The sequence below is a fragment of the Acomys minous genome (assembly GCF_964271855.1).
Source record: "Acomys minous genome assembly, chromosome: 11".
NCBI lineage: Eukaryota > Metazoa > Chordata > Mammalia > Rodentia > Muridae > Acomys > Acomys minous.
Genome location: NC_140492.1, coordinates 57,623,639 through 57,643,259, shown reverse-complemented (window position 1 = coordinate 57,643,259; position 19,621 = coordinate 57,623,639). Strand labels below are relative to the sequence as shown.

Here is a 19,621-nt window from a genome sequence, read left to right as displayed (position 1 = left end):
AAAGACTAACTTAACCAATAGTATACTCTCACAAAGAATCAAATTTCTTTGTTTTTGTATAAAAGTGAGAAATGTGGTTATTAAATATAAAAGCTCTAGTTTGGTGACAGACAGAAATTAAATAGATGTAAATGGCAGGTCAGACATTTACCAGAGCCAAGCATATAACTATAGTAATTAAAAGAATACGTCTAAGAGGATCTGCTTTGAACACAGATGTAGAGTTAGTGGCACGCAATGAACAAATGTGAAGTGCCTTAGTAATGGCTTGTCAAAAAAAAAATCTGCCTAAAGAATCCAACATGGGTAGGGGGAGAGATGCTGGAGAGATGGCTTAGCGGAGTATTGTCTGCTCTTCCGGAGGTCCTGAGCTCAATTCCTAGCAACTACATGGTGGCTCACAACCATCTATAATGGGATCTGATGCCCTCTTCTGGAGTGCAGGTGTACATGCGGATAGAGCACTTATACATAAAATTAAAAAAATAAATAAATAAAAAGATTCCAGCAGCACAGGGCTCAGCAGATCAACAGTGTGCCTTGCAAGCATGAGGCCTGGAGCTTGGATCCCCAGAACCCACACAGATGCCAGGCACAACTGGCCACGGCAGCACACACCTATCACTCTAGAAGACAGAGATGGGCTCCTAAGAGCAAGCTGGCTATCGAGACTATGGTATTAGCAAGCTCTGAGTTAGACTGCGGTAGCCTGGTTCCTAAAGATTACAGAGGAAGAGTCCTGACATCAAATCTGGGCTTCTACATGAACGCGCATACACACATTCATCCATACACAAGTCAACATACAAACACATGCACACATAGACCATATGTACAAACATAGGAAAAGAAGAAAAAGTTTTAAAAAGGCATCCAACACATTGGCCTCTAGGACTTGAGAGGGGACCAGTCTTAGTAGAAGTGTCACCTTGAATCAGCCCAAGATCTATAGGTCAACCATGGAGAGGCTCTTGCGACCCAAAGATTAGGCAAAAGGCCCATACAGACGGCCTGCGTCACGTGCCTGTTTCCTTGAAAGCGTTAAGAAATGCTCACTTGTCCACCTCCATGCCACTTAAGAGCTTGTTTGGAACTAAGGCCTCGTAAAGGCAAGAAACACCTGGCAACGGGGAGAAGGCTACTCCCCTCAAGCTAGCATCTGCTGGGTGCATCATCCTCTGTGCTCGGGTGTGTTGTCACCTGCATCCTCACAACAAAGCAGACCAGGGGAAAAAACTGGCCTATGGAAGTCAAATAACCGGAGTCGGCACATTTAGGGAGCACTAATGCCGGGAAAGAATCTCAGTTTGGTCCTCTTGGGTCTTAGAGACTTGAGCGAAAAGAATTGCCTAGGAATAGCTCTTTTACTAGAAAAAAAAAAAAAGACAGATGAGCCCCACAGAGCTGGCTGACCTACATTCCTTTCTCAGTGAAGGCTACTTGTGACACTAACCAGGCACTTCCCCACAAAAGCTTTGTGGTCTTTTTTCCCTCTTCACTTGCAGTGAGGGCACTTTGTACAAACACAGAAACTCAGCCCAGCTTCTCCAACTTGTCTTGGGACCTGCTTCCTAAACATCTGTCACAGATCAGACGGAAACAGAGATGACGCCGTTTGAGACACAGTCTGACCCCACTCTAGAAGCTCCGCGCATACACACTTCAGGGCAGAGTGCTAAACATGACTGTGCTGGGAAGGGTGGCTAATTTTACAAACTAAACTGGCCTCGGTGCTTTGCGGCTACACATTTTCAGTGCCTGACTTGGCAAAGCTATTCTACAAAGAGGACTTCAGACGCTGGTCCTGTGCTGTCTCTGCCATACACACCCGTTGATACGGAGGGACATGCCAAGGCGAATAAAGATGCAAGCCAGCAGCCTGTCAACGTGTACAACGAGCAGGTTGTGTCTCATTAACTTGGGACGGGTTGTCTTTGGATTAGGAGACAAAGGTGAAGGCACATAATTGTGGCATAATGTTTGGCAAGTAGCCATGGCAATTATAATCCCACTAAGTCATGTCACCCACACTTTTTACAATGGGAGGAATCTGAGAGGGTTGAGAATGTGAAGGACTTTCTCTAAGGGACCCAGCCAACTAGGCTAGGATAAAGGCCAACTGTCTCCTGTGATGCCAGTGGCCCTCCCCACCCTGACCTCCTCCTCCTCTTCTCCCAGGGCTCTTTAGGCTTTTGGGAAGGCTCACCCACCTTCCCCTCGACCTCCCACACATACACACACCCTGGGAACGGTCCAGCTCTGGTTTTGCTCTCACAGCCCTGGCTTGCCTAGCTTGGCAGAAGGCTCGGAGTTAAATTTAGACCTGACCACCTCCCTGGGACTGAGCCGGATCACCAGCTATGTGAGGAGAGATGCAGTCACTACAGCAGGAATGGCTGCTGAGACTCTCCAATGGAAGTACTATTTGTTAGTTAGGCTTCGGGGGGAAGGGACAGAATTGTTAAACCAAATGGCAAAGAAATGGAAGATTAAAAATTAGAAACAAAACTTACAAGGGTTGCTGAGGTTTCTGCCCCCAGCAGAACCCAAGTGAACAAACAGGCAGGGCTGTCTCTGGATCTTTGTTTTTTAAAACCTTATTGTTATGTGTATGGATGTTTGGCCTGCATGCAAGCCTGTGTACTACATGCACACAGTGTCTGTGAAGGACAGAAGAGGGTGTCAGACACCCTAGAATTGGAGTTGTAGGCTGTTGTGAGCTGCCACATAGGTACTCAGAATCAAACCCAAATCTTCAGGAAGAGCAGCCAGTGTTTTTAATCTCTGAGCCGTCTCATCTCTGGCTGCTAAAGCCCTTTCTGAGATAGGAAGTGGGTAAGATCTCAGAATTGACTTAGAACAATGGTCCACACCAGATCTACAGCTACGCAAAGAGGGGCACTTAGACACATCTGTGATGTGGGTCATGACTGGTAGGGGTGGGGCTGTGAGAGGCAGCAGCTATGGAAGGGGCAGCATGGGAATCTGCTGCTTTTAATGTAAATCCCAGGGGTGAGCTATCTAAGATGAGGTTCAGGTCACAGGTTGACAGCTCCATGGGGACTGAGGTCACCAAGTAGGAAGTAAAAAGGCGCCACCAGGATGTTCAGGGGGTTGCAGAGCAAAGAATTTCATGTGAGCTCTTGATTCTCTTCTTTTCTGAGATGAGACCCTCTCTGTGTGCTGGCCGTGACCTTCTGGGTTCAGGATATTGTCCCGGTGTTGCGACTGCAGTGTGACACTGTGCCCAGCCTATCTGAGCCACTGAAACGAGCCAGCTTCAAGCAAGGTGCTGAGCCTTTTGGCCTGTGCTGACATGATTTCGTTTGTATTTTCCCATAATACATAGCAAGACCTTTTGGAAAGACTCTAAATATACACTTTCTGTGTCACTCCAAATTTTTGGGAATATGGACATTAGACTAGAGAGCTCATAGAAAATTCTAAATGTCTCTGTGCTCCCAAAAACGATCCTGATCCCTGTACTCCCAAAACTGATCCTGATCCATAAATATGAAACAGTTATAGCAAACAAGCAGGAAGAGTCAGTCACCAAGAACAAGAAGGCTGACATCCCAACTTCCTATCTGGTGGCTCATTAGTGTAATTGAGCAGAAGCTAACAGGGTCATCTGGAAGACTTCCCAAGAGACAAAAGACACGGCCCAGACTGCAAAGGGACCCAATGAAAGGTAGCAACACAACTAGTCGCCCAAAGAAAACCCACCTCCACCCTCTGCCAAGGGACATTCTCATTGTCCTATTTATTTTTATTTTTACTTGAGAGCACCCAGAAAAGTATGTGTGTAAAATATATGTACGCACGCATGTACATGCGCATACAAGAACCTAATCCATGGCTCCGTCTACATTGTAAACAGATGAGAGCAGAGCTTAGTTCTACTTTGGTTTCTGTTTATATCCAAGTCCTTTGAGGAATTACCCAAGACTAGAGTCAGGCACACTCTAGGAGGCCCAGGCCTTGTTGGGCTTCTGTGAGGACTTCACAGTCCTCAGTTTGACTGGACCACACTGGGTGTCCACACCTGGTGTCAGGTTAGCACTCGTCTGTCCTTCTATCTGGCCTGGAAGGGTTATAGGAAGCCTCTTGGAATTCTTTTTTTAAAATATATTTTATTAATTTATTCATATTACATCTCAATTGTTATCCCATCCCTTGTATCCTCCCATTCCTCCCTCCCTCCCATTTTCCCCTTACTCCCCTCCCCTATGACTGTGACTTAGGGGGACCTCCTCCCCCTGTATATGCTCATAGGGTATCAAGTCCCTTCTTGGTAGCCTGCTATCCTTCCTCTGAGTGCCACCAGGCCTCCCCAATCCAGGGGACGTGGTCAAATATGGGGCACCAGAGTTCGTGTGAAAGTCATATCCCACTCTCCACTCAACTGTGGAGACTGTCCTGTCCATTGGCTAGATCTGGGTAGGGGTTCCAAGTTTACTGCACGTATTTTCCTTGGCTGGTGCCATAGTTTGGGCAGGACCCTTGGAATTCTTAAAAAGTCTTCTGTCTTGCTTGGGTACTCCAGGCCGCTCTGGCAGACTTACATGGAATAGGCCAGCTAGACCTAGCTCTCCGCTCTTGGTTGTTGAGAACTAAGTCGTAGTTTCAGGTGGATTTGGGTCTCCAGAACGGTAGAGGGTCCCCAGAGTCTCTGCACACATTTATGAACACCAGATTAAGTTGCTACCATGGAAAAGGTTTTTGCTTAAGGCACAGTTCCAGGAATCTGGGAGGAAATTCCAGTTTCACAGGGTTCCTGCTGTCCTAGATTTTTTTCCAAAGAGCTCGGCTCCCCCTCAGCCAGATCCAGTCTGGCTACAGTCTCTATCTCCACAAACAAAAGGAGCACATGCATTCTGCTTTTCGCCACCCTCCCTCCAAAGGCCAAGTAATCTGCTATCGTTAGTATGATGTGTGATGTCATCGCCCCAATTTCCATCAAAAAATAGAAAGAGATGGAAGTGTAGTGTATGACACTCGACACAGTAAGTACCTGCTGAATATTATCTCCATGCTAACATGCAATCCATCACGGAAAATTGAAGCACTCCACTTTTTTTTTTTTTTTTAAAGATACTGTGTCTTTGAAACCTGGTGTGTGCAGGCAGCAGAGGGACATCCCAGTGTGAACTAGCTTCATTTCAAGCCCCCAGAAGCCCAGGTAGCAGTGGATAGATTTAACAGGACAGCTCTAGAAGACAGCTCTAACCTGCTTTCTTTGTGGTCCTCTGAATGCTTATGCTTCACTATTCACGTGAAATCGCAGCCCGTTAAAAGCCCGTGTCTTTTATCCCATCTCCCAGAGGACCCTGTTAGCTTCTGCTCAGTTACATTAATGAGCCACCAGATAGGAACTTGGGGTGTCAGCCTTCTTGTGCTTGGTGACTGACTTTCTGCTTGTTTGCTGTAACTGTGTCACACTTATGGATCAGTTTCCAAGCTGGACTGCAAAATGCTTGAGAGCACAGAGACATCTAGAATTTTCTATGAGCTCTAGTCTAACGTCCATACTCCCAAATTTTTGGAGTGACACAGAAAGTATGTGCCTTGATTTCCCACGTGATTAAGGGACTGCTGAAATCATATGAACTTGACACTTGGCACAGTCTAAGGACTTTCAGGTGATGCATACAAATTAACCCTTCCCTCCCACTTACAACAAGCCCGCCCGGGTGACTTGTATGTGTCAATGACAAATTCAAAAAACAAATACCCTCCACAGATACATTCCATGGTCATTTCTATTTTCCAGAAAAAAAAAAACTAAGAAAAAATAAGTTGTACAAGTAGTTATACTTAAGGTGGTGAGCATAAAAGTAGTTGATTTACTGTGACACTTCCATCTAACCTCTCAACTACTGCAATCTGTTACCATGCAATACAGAACCACAAAATACAGTTCTATTTTTATACTCTGTATATTAATACATAGCCCAAGAAGCAAAGGTATTAGTTTGTTATACTCTGAGCCGGGGGCATTTTTCTCATATAAAAGAATTAAGCTAATTCGGAAAATGTAAACAAAAGTAAACAGTTGGGGAGCCATGAAATTCCAAGTTCCAGAGGGTGCTTTTCATAATCCTAAGCAAAACAGCACACCGTTCCTTTCAGAGGGAATGAAGCTACTGGCAATAAATGAGCCTTCAAGTCCAGCTATCCCCTACTCAAAGAACCCTCTCTCTGATCTGTCTGTCCTCAGGACGCAGGTATGCGCACGTGTCATTATAATACTGTGTGGAGCAAACCTGAGACACCACTTGAAATAAGGAGGTTGATTAACTATGAACAATTCATACTGATAGACAACTAAAAAGCATCTATTAGTATTTGTTAGGCCTCAAACCAAGGACAAACAGCTAACAGAGGTGCTTACTTGACATACCACAGCAGACCTGGGTTTTAGGACTAGATAAATGTAAGAAAAAAAAAACAGGAAATAAAAGAAGGACATGACTACTCCTAGGTGTGGTGGAAGAGATTTATTGTACGTATGAGGGAGAGGCAGAAACATCTGAGAGAGCCCTGAGTGAATGAGGAAGAGCTGCTGGCTGAGGAGCTCAGGATAGGGGGCAGGATACGCCAGCCATACCTGTAACAAGTAGGGACTGAGGGATGCTGGGAGAACCTGATGGTCAGGTCCGTTTTGCTATGTTAAATAGGTGCCTTGGTTTGCTATTGGTCCCAGGCTTGCGACCTAACAGTACTCAAATGAAATAGAGAGTTCTGTTATGCTGTGTCTGGTTCCTTCTGCGGAAGGATGAACATGGTCCAGTCTCAAGCTACCAGTGGTTTAGTAATCTGTTCTCCAAGTTGAGACTTTTATAAGCCTTGCACATGTGCGCGTGTACACACACACACACACACACACACACACACACACACACACACAGGGCAACTCTCAACCAGTGGGTTGCGACTGTTGGAAAACTCATATTTTAGATAGTCTTAGGAACTGAGACATTGCTCAGCAAAATTACAGTTACAAAGTAGCAATGAAAATAATGTTATGGTAGGGGGTCACCCCCAACATGAGGAACTCTATTAAAGGGTCACAGCATTAGGGAGGTTGAGAACCCCTACACTAGACATTGTCTTTAGGTGATGCAATTTTATCTTCATTTGCCTATATTTAATTTTTTTCCATTTAACAACTTTTTTTTCTAGACAGGAAATAAATCAATGCTTCCTTCTCATTTACACGAATTTAATGGCCTATATTTCAAGGAATGCCTCAAAGATTAGAAACACAAAACTCTTGAACCTGCTTTTTGAGCTTAATCACATGACTGAGGAGAGGCGGGAGGGTTATCCCTGCAGCTCCAACCTCAGGGGACAGGTCTACGTGGGGAAAATTCGTACCTCTGCAGAAATGGAGACAAGCTCCGGGCCTAGCAGTGTGTGTCCACATCGTCCGATCTGAGACACATCTGCCTCCTAAACCCGGCCCTCCTTCACACCTGCACACATTTAACCACTACACGTAACTCCGACCAACAGTGTACAAGCTCAAGTCTGTCTGCAGAGCAGCGCCTTGGCCGCACAGATATCCAGGAGGGCTGAGGACAGGACTTACCGACAGTGCCACTGCCCAGTGTGTCAACTGCTCTGGGTTCCGTCTCCATCCTGCCTTTACTACCAGCGCTCGGGAGGCAGAGGCAGGCGGATCTCTGAGTGCCAGGCCAGCCTGGTCTACAGAGCAAGTTCCAGGACAGCCAGGGCTATGTAGAGAACCCGTCTCAGAAAAATAGCTTTCCTTTGGTTTTGCTGTGACCACAATAAGGAAAATAAGTGGGAGCAACAAAGTTCTTTGAGGTGAGGAGACACCCACACCTCTCTTATTGGACTCTCACCCCATGAGCTCCTGAAACCCCAAAGCATGGAAGGGCCTGGTCTTATTCCCTCTCCTACTCAGCCCCCACCCAGCCCCCACCCAGGGACAGTGAATGGCAAGGATGCTTCCTTTATGTTTTTTTTTTGTTTTTCTGAGACAGAGTTTCTCTATGTAACAGCCCTGGCTGTCCTGGAACCCTCTTTGTAGACCAGGCTGGCTTCGAACTCACAGAGATCTGCCCGCCTCTGCCTCCTGAATGCTGAGATTAAGGGACGTGCACCACCCGGCCTGGCAAGGAGGCCTCTTGACTTCCCTAAACAAGAATTCCCCAGGAGAGAGATAGCCTTCTCATTATAGGATGCTTTTTCTTTCGGGGAGCAGGAGGAAGGGAGAGGGAGGGGAAAGAGGGTGGAAAGAGAAGATAGAAAAGAAGAAACTAAAAAGTGAAAGAAAAGCCAAAAAGGAAACATGGGTCCCCACCAGGTCAGTGGTACCAAGCCTTTGTGTCTCACCCCAGGGAGCTACAACCACCTGGGGAGCTTGTTAAATCACAAGCAGTAAGCGTTTGAGGGCTCAGACTAGCACGTCTGCCATTGTCCTGACTGAGCACACTTGGTCACTTCTACTGCCAGGCATTCTGCCAAGCGGGAGCCTCTTGCTTCACAGCACTGGGGCTGTGATAACCCTTTATCCACAACAAGCAGATTCTAATGCAGGCGGTAGAGAAACTGTGTCCTGAGACCTGCGGATGCGCAGGGGCTCCGAGAAAGGAAGAGCATGCCAGCAGCCATGGGAACCCAAGGCAGAGCGGCAAACAAAATAGCTTCTGCTTCAACCCAGCAGCAGAAGGGGCTTCCCTTCCTTCTAACTTGAGTCACCAGCGGAACAGGAAGAATGTGGCAGAACAGGCTCAGAAACCCTTAAGCTTTGCTCTTTTATGGGCAAAGCCATGGCAGCCTCTCAGTCACTTCAGGGTGTAACCTGGGCTCCCCTCCTTCCCGGAAGTGTCACACAGAAAGTTGTACTGCCTCTGAAAAAGCAGAAAGATGAGTTCCATTAGTCACTGGAAAAGACCAGGCAGGTAGCCAAGGCACATCTTACTCCCTACCTGTGAATGAAATAGGTGATCCTGTCCAAATGTCAGCTGAGCACTCGGACCCTCAGGGCCTGCAATAATAGCCTTTGGGGGGTGGGGGCCAGTGTAGTTTCCCACCAAATCTAGGGCAGAAACAGTGTGAAGAAGGGCGCGCACACACACTAGCTGTTCATGGGCAGGCATGTCTTTCTATTAGATTGCCAGCTGAGGCCCAGGAACAGGAGAAAAATGGCTTTTTCTTTTTAGAGAATGTTAGCTCCTGAGATCTAAACTTTCAAAATGAAGTGATGGGACAGAGTACTTGCCTAGTGTATGTGATGAGGCCCTGGCTTCCACCCCTAGCAATAACAAAACCTGTGTTCCTGCACAGAAGAAGGGCAACTTGGGGTCACCTAGGGTCCTCAGTTGATTCTTTTATGGAATAAAATGATTATGACACTAGCAGTACTAGTAGGTTTTTAAACTGATTTAATTAAAGAAGAAGAAGAAGAAGAAGAAGAAGAAGAAGAAGAAGAAGAAGAAGAAGAAGAAGAAGAAGACGACGACAAATTTTTTGTCTCCTACTTTGGCAGTCCCACGACACTGAAACCCAGTGGCCATAGTTTGAGCCAAGACCGTTAAATAGTTTCAGAATGCAGCTTTACACTTTTATGACCCAGAGGCCAGAGTCTATGTCTAGTGTACTGTCGTCATTAACAGCAACACTTTAAAAGCCCATCCCATGCCTGGTGTTATGCTGAGTCCTTCATAGACATCATCTTAGCAGATCCTCAACAGCCCGCTGGAGTGAGCACCGGGACTGCCATCCTCCCCCAGGTATCTAGTTCAGGGCTAACACGCGGTCATCGGTCAACTGAATGAAAACACCAGGCGCAGCCCCAGAGGGGATGGGAGGAATGCCTTGCATAGATTCATGTCCACCTGAAAGGATACGCAGTAAGGATACAGGCCTATGGTTCCCACTAACTAGAAGGCTGAGGCAGAAGGATGGTTTGAGCCCAGGAATCTGAGGCCAACCCGGGACAACCTAAGTCTCTTATAAATAAATAACTAGACAAGAAAAGGAGTTTTCTTTTAATGAAACAAAACCAGGGGTCAAAACAAACAAACAAACAAACAACAACAACAACAACAAAATCACACGAATGTTTACGAGGAACGATGAAGAGCCACTCTGGCATACACTGTCATAGGAGAGACTTCAGAGCAAACCAGGCAGAGGGTACCATTACATCCAAGCTTCTGCTGGGGAGTGATCTCAGTGAAGAGATGCCACATGCCCAGGAAATGGAGAGGAGAAAGGATTCCTGAGAAGGGTTTCTAGTTCTGCTCCTAGTGGCTGGGCTGGTCCTTTTCTTCCTCTAGGAAAGTGTGCTCAATCGGGCCTCCTTCTGGGTCTAACTTCCCCTTCAGCACTTCAGTTTGAGAAGGCCCCCGACTCCCACCCTTTCCCCCCTCCTTCCAGGTTTCAGCCCCTTGCCATCTTCAGGAATCTTTGGGAATGCTTGGACTGGGCCTGGGGTTTTATCTGAAGGGGAGAACACAAAGCCTGGAGTCACTGAAGAGGAGCAGTGGTCTTAAGAGACAGGGCAAACCAGAATGATCCTATTGATGAAGACACACTGGACACAGGATGTGGAGAAGTCAAGTTGGTACTGACCAGGAAGCTTTCCCCTGCTGGCTAGATTTCATAGTGCTAAAAGGTACTATGCAGGCTTTGGGAGGAAAAAGTCACTAATGCTCTCACCCAGCATGAATTGCAGTAATGACCGCTGGTGCAAGGTAGGCATGGTTGCAGTAGTGGTCCTGATGCTATAATGGCAACCAACTGCTTGGCTTTGGCAAATCTGGCTAAGAACCCATGTTTGTGAATCTCATGGGCTACTATTATTTTGCCAAATGGACAGCATATCAAATTGACATCTGGTGTCCTATCTTTCTACCTGTAGATCAGAGCAGTTCTCACACATCAGCAGAAAGGTTTGTGCAGTGCACAGTGGTTAACGCAAGAACTCAAACCAGTCAAGGTGCAGAGGGCAAGTGATTACGGAGTCCTCAGCCACAAGTGGATCTCTGTGTCACACCACCTCCCCAAGGGGGTCTCCATGGAAGGGCAGAAAGAGTCTACGAGCCAGAGGTTGGGAAGGACCGGTGCAAACTGGACACGACAGGACCACTGTACTCACGGACTCAAAGCGGCTGGGGTTGCCTGCGCAATGTCCTTCATGGAGCAGGCAGGGGCTTATGAGTCCTCACCCCTAACTAATGAACTGCCAACAGCTAATAGCTCCTGCGGGAGGGATACTAGGTTTTCTTTAAGGGTGTGGCTCTTGGTAAGTCTACTGTGCTCCAGAAGATGGCCCCATACCCAGAAGTATTGAACAATACAAACTGGAGTTAGGTGAGTTATTACATTTAAAAAAAAGCGTTTAAAAGTCCAGATGTGCAAGCCAGGTTGTCAGGATGGGTTCTGGATCTATTGTTTATTCCCTGTCTGCCCTTAATCACCCTGTGACACACTGTGTATCTCAGTGTAGAGAGAGTTCAGCCGGGCATGGTGACGCACGCCTTTAATCCCAGCACTCGGGAGGCAGAGGCAGGCGGATTGCTGTGAGTTCGAGGCCTGCCTGGTCTACAAAGCGAGTCCAGGACAGCCAAGGCTACATAGAGAAACCCCGTCTTGGGGGGAAAAAGAGAGAGAGAGAGAGAGAGACAGGGTTTCTCTGTGTAGCCTAGGCTGTCCTGGACTCACTTTGTAGACCAGGCTGGTTTCGAATTTACAGAGATCCACCTGCCTCTGTCTCCTGAGTGCTGGGATTAAAAGTAATGCACTATCATGCCTGAAACAGTTATTAAAATGTAACATTAGGTTTTTGTTTTGTTTCGGTTTTTTGAGACAGGACTTCTCTACTAACTAACTAACTAACTAACTAACTAACTAACTAACTAACTAACTAACTATCTAACAGATACAGGGACTGCATGTTAAACTTTCTATCCCAAATAGGACTCAACCAAGCAGCTCCTACTGTTATCTAGGTAACGGCTGATATCCCATTACTTCTCGTTAGTTAGAGTTAGAAGAGACATGGAAGTCAGATATGAGACGAACAGCACAGGACTTGAGTTGGGGACAGTTTTTATATGTGGTGCCTCTTCCCAGATTAGGGTATCTCCATGGGGTCTGAGGGGACCCAAGAGGTATATTGGGGAAAAAAATAAATGCCAAATGGTAAAATGAGTTTTCATGGTTAAAATAATTTCTAGAAGATGAAGAGATAATGCACGCTGGTATCAGAAGTTTTGCCCCTTGTATAGTGAGTTAAAGTGTCATAAGGTACCTCTTCCAGGTTAGCAACACCTTTCTGAAGGAATTTGGTGTTGTGGTTTCACACATTAAGTGCAGTTTATAAACTGAGCTGTATCACATCAAGTCATAAGGTTTCTGGTTTAGGGAGTCTGGGAAAAGATAGAAAAAGTTAAGATAAATAAAGACGAGGATGACCTTGGATACCCTGTGACTCTCTAGATCCATACCCTCTGATATTAAAGCCAAGAAGAAACTAACTCCCACTGTCCTGAATGGGCCATGGCACCCCACGAGTGAGTTGATTCATCCAGACTAAGTCATCACCACCCTGGCCTGAGAGACTTAGCCCGTGTCAGTGTGAGTGGAAAGGCGTGACAGCACCGGGCTCCACATCCAAGGGCATGGACACAGTAAATGAGACGCTGTGCATGGTGAGAAGGCTGAATGGAGGTGGGGAGAGGCTTGCCAGAGGGAGTCTTGTCCACATATCTAAAGCCAATTACAGGCTGACTGGAAAATTGGGGGTTCTAACATTGCTTCCTCCTAGAAGGATCTGGGCTCCATGAGCTAAGTCACAAAATTCTGTGGGACACAGAGCCTTCAAGTGGTTTGAAGGGCTTTTTGTCACTCTGGGTGAAGTTTGAACAGTTTTCTTCGGTTTGGGTTTTTTGTTTGTTTGTTTGTTTGTTTTTGAGACAGGGTTTCCGTGTAGCCCTGGCTGTCCTAGAACTCACTCTGTAGATCAGGCTGGCCTTGAACTACCTGCCTTTGCCTTTCAACTGCTGGGATTAAAGGCATGCGCCACCATCGCCCAGCTTTAGTTATTTTTTTAAGTTAAATATATATACATATATATGTGTATATATATATATATTTATTTATAGTAGTGGTGAGTGTGTACATAACGCAGCTTGCATGTGCAGGCCAGAGGACAACTGGAAAGAATTGGTCCTCTACATCTACCACGTGAGTTCCAGGGATTAAATTCAGGTAGCCAGGCATCACAGCAGGAACTTTTACCAACTGAGCCATCTTGCTAGCCCAGGTTTTTTGTTTTTGTTTCTGTTTCCTCCTTAAAGTTTAAGCTAACTAAAAAATTCTCTTAAACTGACCTGCTTCTTCAGTCTTAAAGGACAGTTTGGCTAGCCACAGCAATGCCCAGTTATGTCCCGTTGCTCTCTCCCCCCCACAGAGAGTAACAGTAATGATTTACGGCCCTTCGGACACATGCATGCTGCTATTTCTTTCTTTTTAGGCCATTATTTCACTCTTGTTTGTTTTCACTTTCAAAGAGGCAGCTGCAAATGTCTCTCATTTTTCTTCTTTACCTCATCACTATTTCTTTATAAGAAAGGGGGTAAAGCTTTTATTAGTTTCCTTTAACACTAGATTTCAAGGTAGGAAAGAAAGATCCTCTCTCCTTAAATTTGTGATGTTCCTGTACCTGACAGAACCAAAATATAAACAACAAGCAAAGGGGGAAACCTCACTTTTCCAAACCAAGAGATTAGCTCAACTGAGTGCATTCTTTCCTCAAATGTGAAACGTATAGGTCACAGACGGGCATTTACTGAATCCCTGACTTTTTCCTCTTAGTGACACCAACTAAAATCACATAGGTTTGCCCAGAGAAATTCAATATGACTCCCCCTAAGATTCAAGGAAAAGAAAAGAAAAGAAAAAAAAAGCCTCGAACCTTCCACTTCTTAATTCCTTTTACTTTGTGCTGCTGGGTCTCGAGTTCTTTACATTCTGATGACTGGTAACCAGTGTGCCAAAGCCCACTTATCTAGGAACCACACAGCTGTGGCTCTGACCCATGAGTTTCAGAGTCAGGCAGCGAAAGCGCAAATTCTCTCAGAAGCAGGGAAAGAGACAAAATGATGTCATTATTTAAGAGGGGAAGCAGGGAGACTGCCTTTCAATGGCAGTAGGTCTGTAAGACCCGAGAAACTGGTTCCACTGAGGAGGCAGGCAGATAATTCCTGCCATGAACTCTCTCCATGGAACCTCTCCCTGTGCCCTTCTGCAGTGGGGCACCATCCCATAAAGTTCTGGGCTCCAGGCAAGGTGATGCAGACAGCTTCAATGCTTATCTCATCCTCTCCGTTGGCCGAATTGAAGCCCTGGGGCTGAGTGGAGACTCCCATCCCTCTATTCTGAGGGAGTGCACAGATGTGTAAACTCCTTAGATGCTATCTCACACGGCCCAGCCTCCAAGACAGGCCAGAGCTCAGTCTCCATCCTCACACCTTTCAAATCTAGGAAAGAAGGAGGAGGAGCAGCCTGAAGGAGCGGGGGAGAGCCGCTTTGTCAGCTGCTCTCATTGCCTCTCAACAACTGCAGTCCGAGGTCTATGGCAGCGCCAGCTAACTGCAGCAACATCCCCTTTCCCACGCCCCCCTCCTAGCCACAGAGCCTGCAGCCACCAAAGTCTGAATTCCCAGGCTGGCGCCAGGCCCCATCACTCCTCTGCTCAGCAATGGAGAGCCAGGGCAATTCACAAAACAGCACTGCCCCGTGTGGATCCAGGAAGGCCAGCTGCTGGGGACAGAAGCAGCGCCACAAACCCCCGCACTCCTCTTAGAAAGGAAACGGACTTCTAACAAGTCTTGCCTGGAAACTCTTCCCCGAAGGCAGGCAGGACAGCCTTCGGAGCAAACACGTCCACTCAGATCCTGCTGTCACACTCCTCCTTCCAGTTTCCAGCCTCCATTTCCAGACTCAGGAAACGGTCCCTGATCACTCAGACCCCTCCTCCCCTTGAAAGCCGTCAGGAGCTGGATACAGCTCTGTTTCAGGCTGTTCAAAGTACTGAAGACGCGGAAAGAATCCGTTGCTAGCCATGTGAACTCTATTGGCTTGGGACCCTCTGTAGTCTGTTTAGGGCTGGGAATTTGTCAAGTTTGTGAGGAAGGGTCTGTCCTGTAGGCTAGAGGCCAAAGGTGGAAAAACATTTTCAGGGTGAAAGATAAAAGCCTCCCTCTGGGATCCTTCTCACCATGTTTTGCAAGCTGCTTTGGGGAAACTAGTTGCTTCCTGCCAGTCTCTCCAATGACATTAAAATTAGCAGAATAATTAAATAGTCTTAATTGGGCGCCTCAAAAGAGTTCTTGGTTAATTAATGAGCCAAAGTCTGGCCCAAAGTCGTAAATCCACATTGGCCTGTGAACGCCCAAGCAGAGAAAAGTGATCTCCAGTCCGTAAGAAAGCTGTCACTTGGGAAACACGTCAAAGACATCCCTCCAGCCAGGAGTCAGTTAATCTCCAAGCTGAGATCCATACATAAACGAGCACTGAATTGTGCGCGCCTCCGCCACCTAGCCCTTCTTCTCACACTCCATACCCACATCCCCCGTGTCCAAAGTCGCTGGAAAGTAACCGCGTCCCCAAACTACAACTCAGAGGCTGCCTGGGAAGCCCAAAGCGGCGCACCGCACATGCTCTCCCTAAAGCCCTCGCCGCCGCGTTCCCTTCTCAGTCCCACCGGCCTGGACAAAAAGCCACTCACCTCTACAAGGGAAGCAACAGCAGCACTTAGCAAAGAGCCAGCCCAAAGAGGGACCTCGGGTGTAAGCCTGGTCGCTACCCTTCATGCTGCAGCGTGCCCCCAGTGCTCCGGCATGGCACGGGGGCCAGCCAGGGTGAGAGCACGACGGGAGGAAACTTCGGTGCCACCCTCCAACCAGGTCCCGTTCCCGCCCGCCGCCGCCGTGATCCTCCCGCACCCCAGCGGTGCTGGGACTGACTGGGAGTTGGGCCACCTCAGGCAGGAGGGAGGGGCCTGGAGGCAAGGGAGGGCCTAAGGGGGCGGAGTTTCAAGGTCCAGCTGTTTGTTGGGGGAATTGGCTAGCGGTGTCCCAGAGCCTTACAAAACACGTAAACATGGTATCCTGTAAGTATTGAGGGCTCGGCCACCTAGAGCCCCTGCTGCAGGACAGATACCTATGTGAGACTTCCAAAGGCCACCGTAGTAATCGGTTTTAGCTTATAATACAGAGCTACACGGGGTCAAAAAGGTGGAGGAAGATGGGCAGATTGGAAGACTCAAAAGAATACATTCCCCCCACCTGCTTCCCTTCATCTCCTCTATTAAAAATCCCTTCCCCATTCCTCCTTTCTTTTAATGCAGCGATCCCCCACTTCCTTATCAGCTTCCCCATCAAAATGTTGTTCACAAGCTTTCTGGGTTTGGCATAATAAAAACTGCAGTTCAAAGCTCACTTTCACCACTGACTAACTCTGTCTGACCTCAGCCTAGACAATTCACTATTTTTGACCTTCAGCTTTCTCATTAAAACGAAAAGAAACAAAACCAAACAAAGCCAGGTGGGCGTGGTGCCAGGTTACTAGGGAGGCTGGGCCTGGAGGCTCAAGAGTTAAACACGAGCCTGGGCTGCACAGAGAGACCCTGTCTAGAATTTAAACACACACACACACACACACACACACACACACACACACACACACACACACGGAAGTGGTGTTAAATAGTCCCAGGCGACCCTGTTCCTGGGGAAGGAGAGGGGAGGGATGGGAAGATACAAGTGAGGGGATAACAATCAGGATGCAACCTGAATAAATTATTTTAAAAAGTGTATGAAAGGGGGCGGTGGTTGATAGTTCTCAGGTGAGTGAACGCCTGCAGGTACAACTCAAGCACCCCACCAGCCTATCGAGGAGGGAGGCTCCCACCCACTGTCTCCTCCCTACTACAACCAAGGATTTATCTGTCTTTTCGTTCATCCCCATGCTTTTCTTCTTTATGTCTTTTTCATGGTTGAAGGCCAAGCTTGGTGTCTACCAGCACCCTTGAAGCTGACCTGAACAGCATCAACCCGACCTTGCCCTGAGTCACTGAACAAATCTGTCTCACAGTATATTGCTCCCACTAGTTTTCGGCCAGCTTTAGGGGAAAGGGCTTGGAAGAAGGATGAAACATTCCTAAAGCATGTGCATTCCTTAGAAAAATAGGCTGAGAACTAGAGATTCAGGGCTAACCTCGCATGTATGAGAGCCTAAGTTTAATAGTTAACACGGGGGCTGGGCGTGGTGGCTCACACCTTTAATACCAGTGCTGGGAAGGAAGAGGCAGGTGGATCTCTGTTGAGTCCGAGGCCAGCCTGCTGTACAGAGAAAGTTCCAGGACAGCCAGGGCTACATAAGCAAAACACAAAATAAACAAAACAAAACAAAATAAAAACAACAACAACAACAAAAAAGAAAGAAAGAAAAGAAAAGAAAGAAAGGCAAGACAAAAGAAGAAAAGGTAGCAGCTGGGGGAATGCTGATGAGAGGAACAGAAACTAGCAGTCTGATCATCCAGGGAAAGAATTTCTCCTGGGAAGAAAGAAGAGGGAGGGCCCTTAGGAGTTACCAGGATGTGGGGCTTCCAGTGTGAACCACGCGCAGACTTGGGCCTTGTTCATCCATGTGGGAAGGCATCTGCCACATGGCGAAAGAGACCAGCGTGGCTTGATGCATAGTCACAGTTGACATGTGTGGAACACTCACATAAGCCGAACAGTTTCCTCTACATGTAAGCCCGTTTATCTGACCAAACAACAGCAAACCTTTAAGATGAGTCTGTGAGGTAAAATTAACTGGGATACTTTAATGGCTTAGCTCTAAAGAAACCCTCTGGAAAGTTTTGTTCCATAGCCTGTGAACGTGCTATCCTCCTGCCACCTCTCCACACGTCCTAGAGAGAGAGAGTGTCAAGGTCATCTGCCTTCCAGGTGGGAAGGGTGCTCCTACTGTTCCCTCTGACACAGGAAACAGGGAAATGGCAGGTCTACTCACAAGCCTGTGCCTGGGGCTCCCTCTTCCACTTGATAGGATCCAGAGCCATTGAGTTAACAAATGGCCAGGCACATCTCTAAAGGAGTTTTTAGATAGGCTTAGATGAAGTGAGAAGGCCCACCCTACATGCACAAAGCCATATTGCATATACTAAGCATTATTGCATACACCAAGCACTATTGTACATAACAAGGACTATTATATATATCAAGCAATATTGCATATGCCAAGTATTAGTGTATACATCAAGCACTATTGCACATACCAAGGCCTATTGCACATACCAAGCTCTATTGCATATACCAAGAATTATTGTAAATATCAAGCACTATTGCATATACCAGGCACCATTGCATATACCAAACACTAGTGTATATAATAAGCACTATAGCATATACTAAACACTTATTGCATATACCAAGCACTAGTACATATACCAAGCACTACTGTATATACCAAGTACTGTATACACCAAGCACTACTGTATATACCAAGCACTACTGTATATACCAAGCACTTCTGTATACACCAAGCACTACTGTATACACCAAGCACTACTGTATATACCAAGCGCTACTGTATATACCAAGCACTACTGTATATACCAAGTACTGTATACACCAAGCACTACTGTATATACCAAGCACTACTGTATATACCAAGCACTACTGTATATACCAAGTACTGTATACACCAAGCGCTACTGTATATACCAAGCGCTACTGTATATACCAAGCACTACTGTATATACCAAGCACTACTGTACATACCAAGCACTTCTGTATACACCAAGCACTACTGTATACACCAAGCACTACTGTATATACCAAGCGCTACTGTATATACCAAGCACTACTGTATATACCAAGTACTGTATACACCAAGCACTACTGTATATACCAAGCACTACTGTATATACCAAGTACTGTATACACCAAGCGCTACTGTATATACCAAGTGCTACTGTATATACCAAGCACTACTGTATATACCAAGCACTTCTGTATACACCAAGCACTACTGTATATACCAAGCACTTCTGTATACACCAAGCGCTACTGTATATACTAAGCACTACTGTATACACCAAGCACTTCTGTATATACCAAGCACTACTGTATACACCAAGCGCTACTGTATATACCAAGCGCTACTGTATATACCAAGTACTACTGTATATACCAAGCACTTCTGTATACACCAAGCACTACTGTATATACCAAGCACTACTGTATATACCAAGCACTACTGTATATACCAAGCACTTCTGTATACACCAAGCACTACTGTATATACCAAGCACTATTGTATATACCAAGTACTATTGCATATACCAAACACTGGTGTATATAACAAGTACTACTTCATATACTAAGCATTATTGCATATGCCAAGCACTATTCCAGATACCAGGACCCTGGACTAAATAAAAAGGAGACAGTTGGCTAAGGATCATTTGTCTCCTTCTATTTCTTTTTAATTTACTCTTGATATTTATAGCCAATCCCTCTACTTCTTGACTGGAGAGGCAGTATAAGCAACTGCCTTATGCTCCTGCTGC

General features: G+C 46.5%; 1 protein-coding gene across 29 annotated transcripts in view; it reads right to left on the bottom strand.

Moving 5' to 3' along the window:
* The window catches only part of KALRN (kalirin RhoGEF kinase), a gene marked incomplete at its 3' end in the record, with an annotated part of 605,161 nt that overhangs the window by 100,737 nt on the left and 484,803 nt on the right, over window positions 1–19,621 (bottom strand). For 4 of the 29 annotated variants that reach the window (XM_084802101.1, XM_084802102.1, XM_084802103.1 and 1 more), the window contains exon 1: window positions 15,770–16,023. The exons of 22 other annotated variants lie outside the window; for them this stretch is intronic. In XM_084802101.1, the coding sequence (XP_084658227.1) occupies window positions 15,770–15,854 (85 nt within the window). In that variant the 5' untranslated portion in view covers window positions 15,855–16,023. Of the gene's footprint in view, window positions 1–15,769; window positions 16,034–19,621 lie in introns of those variants that run through there. 3 more of the 29 variants (XM_084802098.1, XM_084802099.1, XM_084802100.1) reach the window with 3 other exon arrangements.